General features: G+C 40.1%; 1 protein-coding gene across 1 annotated transcript; it reads right to left on the reverse strand.

Moving 5' to 3' along the window:
• Nucleotides 1–1276: 1276 nt before the first annotated feature.
• Nucleotides 1277–2109, reverse strand: LOC104803170 (citrate synthase 3, peroxisomal-like). The gene is made up of 5 exons (XM_019201275.1): nt 2029–2109; nt 1716–1835; nt 1559–1634; nt 1421–1493; nt 1277–1332 (listed from the first exon to the last, which is right to left on the reverse strand). The coding sequence occupies exons 1-4, from the start codon at nt 2103–2105 to the stop codon at nt 1440–1442; spliced, it is 327 nt and encodes a 108-aa protein (XP_019056820.1). The 5' UTR covers nt 2106–2109; the 3' UTR covers nt 1277–1332; nt 1421–1439.
• Between the last annotated feature and the right edge of the window lie 4713 nt (nt 2110–6822).

Raw genomic sequence — 6822 nt, forward strand, 5'->3', positions numbered from 1 at the left:
TGGCATGCACGTTATTCACACCACAACGAAAGAAGATTATGATTTGATTAAATAAATAGCCCATCAGGGAAAAAAAACACAATTTCACTAACAATTGCTAGTATAAGTTCAAAAGAGACATGCATCCTCCAGTGATCACATCATACACATGGATTCATTTATGACACGAGGACGGGGGATGTTGCTGAAGACTGGCACTTGGCGGTGGTAAGGAAATAATCAGAGAGAGAGGCAAAAGGAGAGAATTCATACCAAAAGGTGAAGTACGCTAACAGGGATCCAGAATCTAAAGCCTGCAAAAATTCCGCAAACCCGTCAACATACAAAACAACAGTTACTCCGACCAGGATAGCTAACATTGTTTCTTAAGTGTCTCACCAAATAGCAACACTCATTCCATCATAACTAATGCATCATCGATCAGCTCTTCACCTTAACCCTCTAAAATCCAATCTTTCACTACATAATTATCATGCTTTCCTAATCCCATTGCTCTGTTTTTGAAGATTACCGACTTAATGGAATTGTTGTAGAGTGTTTGAGGGGAAGAGATGCACACAAAATCTGGATTTATCATTTACCTATATATCGATCCAGAGTAGAAATCGAGGTTAGGGTAAAGCTTTCTCTTGACAAAGTAATCGCCTGAGAGTGCAGCCTTCTCCAGAGCAACAGCTACTAACAAATCATCAGATCCTTAAATATCTAACCAACATCCCTTCTAAGAAGATCAACTATTCACTGAACTGAACAGGTTTGTGTTATTTTCTAAGAGAGACTTGATTATAAATGACATGAGATGTATACCTCAAACAGAGGATCCCTTCCAACAATAGAAAATACTTCCTCTGCCAGTTTCTTAATGACTTTTGCTCGGGATCATAGTTTCTGTAAACAACACGATGTCCAAAACCCGACATCTTCTGTTATGCCTTTTCAAGTTTATGTTAAGGGCTGAAGGAAGAAGGAAGAGATGTCAGGAGAAGCTTCGGTTTGAGAGGAAGGTTCCACAGACAACAGAGCAGAAATTCCAGAGCGGCTAATTATGATGTTATTCTGTTATTGCTTATGATTACAGTTTTGCTTTTGGGCATGTACATGTTTTTGGTAGAAGAAACGGTTTTAGTACAGCTCAGCATCTGCCGCTGAAGCTGCAGTATATGGACGGCTAGTAGAAGAAGTGAGGGGCACGTTTTGATTCTGGGAATTGTCATGTAAAGGGGAGAGAAGGGGTCTCTCATTAATCAAACCCACTTGTTTTGGTTTGTTAAGAAAGGAATTTTCTGCTTGTTTCTTTACAAATTGATCTGAGTTCATAACATCTTCCTCTTCCTGGACGTACATTAGTAAGCGGATGAGAATATCGATAGGATGACCGGACCAGAAATTCAAGTAACTTGTGGTTCAAAAAATAACTTACCTGTTCTTCACACCCTCGATTAACTCTCGGATTTTTCAACGGTTCCAATCTCCGATAATATCTTTAACACAGCCTGATGGAACCAAAGATGTTAGCACAAAAAAGAAAAACGTATAAAATTTGGACACCAGTTTAAACCTCATTTGCACCACCATGCAGGGGACCATATAGTGCACCAACAGCTCCGGCCACAGCAATGTACACATCAACACCACTGCAGAAACACGTGATTCAGTAAGATACCTCTTACCAGACTCGTTCGTCATCATGCCCAAACCAAAGAAAAGAGATGTACCTGGAAGCAAGATGCCTGGCAACAGCAGTGGAACAATTCATTTCATGTTCCGCATGCAGTATAAACAGGATGTCCAGGACTCGAGCCAGTCGAGGATTAGGTTTGTAAGACCTATTGCCCCTGTGATCATTTGAAAAATAGAAACTTGTTGGGACAGTGATTTCAGAAACTATGCAACTGTTCGACATGATCAATGCTTCCTATGAATGGGTTTAGGAAACATAAATCAGACATAAAAATCTTAAACATTGTTGATGATCCTTTCAAGTGTCTAACCAAATTAAGAGGAAAGTGATAGTGGGCAGTCACATACATGGAATCCAGGATATAGAGGAAATTCTCTGCATAAGAAAGGTTGCTAGAAGGAAGAACTGGAGGCCTTCCTGCCATCCTCAGATACGCAGCTGCTGCAAAAGCAGGTGCCTGCAAACGCATTCGATTTCATAAGCACATTGCAAAACTTCAGTCCAAAACCCACATTTAAATTCAAATCCATTTAGTCGCCGAGGCAATAAGCTCGAACGTTACTTCATCGACTCCTTGATATATTGTGAACAATGCCTTCTTCTCTCTCTTTCGTAGATCTTTGTGTTTCTCCTCTTCATTCTCCGGTACTGTCTCTGATTCGACATAACCGTTCTCCACCATGTCCCATACATCATGGGATCCGAGAAGAGCCTCCATTTGGATACTCCACCTACGATAGTTGTCTTTCGTAAGTTGCAGAACTTGCGATTGGATCGAACTCGTCGACGCCATGATATCCCGGCTCTGATACCACTTGTAAGCTCAAATGGAAAAAGGGAAAACATACCTTTCCAAGAATGCGAACAATCTGTTTGTCTCTAACTTGTTTAGACTTGTAAATATCATGGTCATGCACCCATTGCGAAGTCCCGACAAACCAATAAACAAACTAAAGCATAGTATATTCATATGGCCAGTTTCAGAAAGAGCTCATCTTAACAACACCGACAACACAATTGCAGACATGTCATTAGACAAGAAGTCAGTCCCAACTTACCCTGACAGCAGGGTTTGCATCAGGATGAAAGACCCATTGCACTAACAAGAACTCTCATTGGGTGAGTATCATGAGGCATAGACTGTAAGCTCTTAGGCTTTTTCTTTATATACTTTTATAAGTATATGAATGAGAAGAGAGGAGGAGAAATCCTCAAAATACTTCTTCTTCTTTGTATTTCTTTTCTTATGTTTTGTTGTTGTTCTACAAACTCCAAAACTCCACCTATAATTTTGAGGATTTCTCCTCCTCTCTTCTCATTCATATACTTATAAAAGTATATAAAGAAAAAGCCTAAGAGCTTACAAGTGGTATCAGAGCCGGGATATCATGGCGTCGACGAGTTCGATCCAATCGCAAGTTCTGCAACTTACGAAAGACAACTATCGTAGGTGGAGTATCCAAATGGAGGCTCTTCTCGGATCCCATGATGTATGGGACATGGTGGAGAACGGTTATGTCGAATCAGAGACAGTACCGGAGAATGAAGAGGAGAAACACAAAGATCTACGAAAGAGAGAGAAGAAGGCATTGTTCACAATATATCAAGGAGTCGATGAAGTAACGTTCGAGCTTATTGCCTCGGCGACGACGTCCAAAGAGGCGTGGGAAATTTTAAAGAAATCTTATGAAGGAGTCGATAAGGTAAAGAAAATTCGATTGCAATCTTTACGATCGCAATTCGAAAGTCTACAACAAGGGAGTTCCGAGTCGATCTCGGATTACATTTCACGGGTAATCACCATTGTTCATCAAATGGCGACAAATGGCGAGACGTTGAAAGACGTTCGGGTCGTGGAGAAAATTTTGAGGTCCCTTGACTCAAAGTTTGATTCCGTGGCCGTTGTGATCGAAGAATCTAAAGACTTAGATTCAATGACGGTGGAAGAACTTCTTGGTTCTTTGAAAGTGTTTGAAGATAGACTGAATCGGAGAAAAGGAGAAGAAAAATCCGTTGAGCATGCGCTCGAAGCAAAGCTCTCTCTGAAGACCGAAAAATCAAGAGGAGGTTATCAACAACGACGAGGAAGAGGTGGAAATTACGGACGAGGAGGTCCTAGATCAAATTATCGGGTGCCAACCAACAACCATAACGATTATGGAGAAAATCAAGCTGAGTATGGTCGTGGTGGCCAAGGTCAAAGCTGGAACCGAGGTCGTGGTCGTGGATTTGAAAGAAGCAATGGAGGGAGATACGATAAGTCCATAATACAGTGTGACATTTGTCAGAAATATGGCCATCACTCTAATGATTGTTGGCACAATCCGAGAAACAATGAAGGAAGGTATGACAAATCCGGAACTCAATGTCATATTTGTAAGAAGTTCGGTCATTACTCGTATGATTGTTGGCATAATCCCGATAACAATGGTGGAAAGAAAGTTAATATGGTGGAAAAAGAAGGTGATGATGCAGAAGAAGTGTTGATGTTATCACAAAATAAAGTCGAATCAAGCGGTGAGTCAGAACCATTTGTTACATGGTATCTTGACACGGGAGCATCCAACCATATGTGCGGGAGAAAGGAGTTATTTACAAAGCTTGTCGAAAGGAACTTTGGCAATATCACGTTTGGTGATCTTTCAAAGAGACCAATTCAAGGGAAAGGGGAAGTCACACTGACCTTCCCGAACAAGAGACAGGTTTGCATCTCGAATGTCTATTATGTTCCCGATATTAAAAGTAATTTGTTGAGTGTGGGACAATTGTTGGAGAAAGGTTTTGATGTAAGGTTGAAGAATACATCCCTTACCATCTGAGACAAAAATGACAAATTGATCACAACTGTGGAGATGACGAAAAACCGGATGTTTCCGTTGAGGCTGAGAAAGACGAGGAGCATTCGGGAGATTTATTCAACTCAACCGATAGAACCCGGGTTTGATGAAGAGTTCACTAATTTTTGTCTTTTTGCTGGATTTGATCCAGTGACATATGAAGAAGCTTCTAGGGAGAAGAAGTGGATGAAGGCCATGGAAGAAGAGATTCAGGCCATACGAAAAAATAACACATGGGAGCTCACTTCATTGCCTCAAGGACACGAAGCCATTGGAGTTAAATGGGTGTTCAAAACAAAGAGGAATGCCAAAGGAGAAGTGGAAAGGCATAAGGCAAGGTTGGTAGTGAAAGGATACAAACAAAAGCATGGAGTTGACTATGAAGAAGTCTTTGCTCCTGTAGCTCGGTTGGAAACGGTGAGATTATTGATCTCACTCGCAGCTCAGAAGAGATGGAGGATGTATCAGATGGACGTAAAATCAGCGTTCTTAAATGGAAATCTCGAAGAAGAAGTGTATGTTGAACAACCGCCGGGATTTGTTATTGCGGGACATGAGAAAAAGGTGTACAGGCTGAAAAGAGCTCTTTATGGGCTCAAGCAAGCACCGAGAGCTTGGAATACCAGAATCGATGCTTACTTTGTTCGAGAAGGATTCATGAAGTGTCCATATGAACACTCCTTATACGTGAAGGTCAAAGGTACTAATGTGTTATTCATATGTCTATATGTGGATGATCTGGTATTCACAGGCAATAACAATACCATGATTCAAGAATTCAAGCAATCGATGGAGAAAGAATTTGAGATGACGGATTTGGGCATGATGAAATATTTTTTGGGCATCGAAGTACATCAAGGTGAAGGTAACATTTTTATCTCCCAAGAGAAATATGCGACTGACATTTTGCAAAAGTTTTCGATGGATGATTCTTTGCCCATAGACACACCGGTGGAGTGTGGTACGTGATTGACGAAGGAAGGAGAAGGAAAGCCCATAAACCTGACATATTACAAGAGTCTTGTGGGTTGTGTAAGGTATCTGACTTGTACTCGACCTGATATTTTATATGGAGTAGGATTGGTTAGTCGGTACATGGAGAACCCAAAGTCTTCCCATCTTGAAGCTGCTAAGCGGATTCTCAGATACATCAAAGGGACAGTTGGTTACGGGTTATTATATTCATCTAAAGGAGAAGCAGAACTCATTGGTTATAGTGACAGTGATTGGGCTGGAAGTTATGATGATCGCAAGAGCACTACCGGGTTTGTGTTCTATTTTGGTGATGCAGCATTTACTTGGTCTTCAAAGAAGCAATCGATTGTTGCTCTGTCAACATGTGAAGCGGAATATATAGCGGCATCTTCATGTGTTTGTCATGCTATATGGTTGAGGAGACTCCTTGGACAGTTGATGTTGAAGCAAGAAAATACAACAAAGATTTATGTGGATAACAAGTCAGCTATTGCTCTGGCGAAGAACCCTGTTCATCATGAGCATTCGAAACATATCGACACACGGTTTCATTTCATTCGGGAGCATGTCAAGGCTAAAGATGTTGATTTGTTGCATGTGAGTTCAGGTGATCAAGTTGCAGATATTTTTACGAAGGCTTTGAAGACGGATGCATTTCAACACTTTCGAAAGCAGCTCGGAGTCCAAGTTCAAGGAGGAACAAGTTTAAGGGAGGCTAATGTTGGAAATTAAACTTGCCCTAGTATTTTGTGTTCTAGTTTTGGGTGTTCAAAATACTCCTAGTTTTCAAGAAAATAATTATGCTAAGTTAGACCAAAATTAATCATGTATCATTATGGTGTTTTACTAGAATGTTCTTAGGATTACTATATATATAGGTGGAGTTTTGGAGTTTGTAGAACAACAACAAAACATAAGAAAAGAAATACAAAGAAGAAGAAGTATTTTGAGGATTTCTCCTACTCTCTTCTCATTCATATACTTATAAAAGTATATAAAGAAAAAGCCTAAGAGCTTACATAGACTGTATAATATCCTGCAAAAACATTCATAATAAGAAATATCAAGTCAAAACAAACATATTTTTTCACCAAACACTTGCTTTTCAAAATCGCCGTTTGACCATTGTAAAACATTTCGAGTTGATTGGACAGCAACATAATTTGATGTCGATCGAGGGTTCTGAACTCAGCTTAGAGCTCTTGAGCTATAGATATGCGACGAATGTACCGGCGATTTTGAAAAGCAAGTGTTTGGTGAAAAAATATGTTTGTTTTGACTTGATATTTCTTATTATGAATGTTTTTGCAGGATATTATACAGTCTATG

This window comes from Tarenaya hassleriana, unplaced genomic scaffold, assembly GCF_000463585.1.
Source record: "Tarenaya hassleriana unplaced genomic scaffold, ASM46358v1 Cleome81, whole genome shotgun sequence".
Taxonomy (NCBI): Eukaryota; Viridiplantae; Streptophyta; class Magnoliopsida; order Brassicales; family Cleomaceae; genus Tarenaya; species Tarenaya hassleriana.

Bases quoted from the DNA above. Each gene is read 5' to 3' on its own strand.
- LOC104803170 (XM_019201275.1), bottom strand. From the start codon at position 2,105: ATGGCAGGAAGGCCTCCAGTTCTTCCTTCTAGCAACCTTTCTTATGCA. The intron at 1,836-2,028 runs GTATGTGACTGC...AAATGATCACAG, and splicing joins CTCTATATCCTGGATTCCAT to GGGCAATAGGTCTTACAAAC. The intron at 1,494-1,558 runs GTTTAAACTGGT...TGGTTCCATCAG, and splicing joins TGCATGGTGGTGCAAATGAG to GCTGTGTTAAAGATATTATC.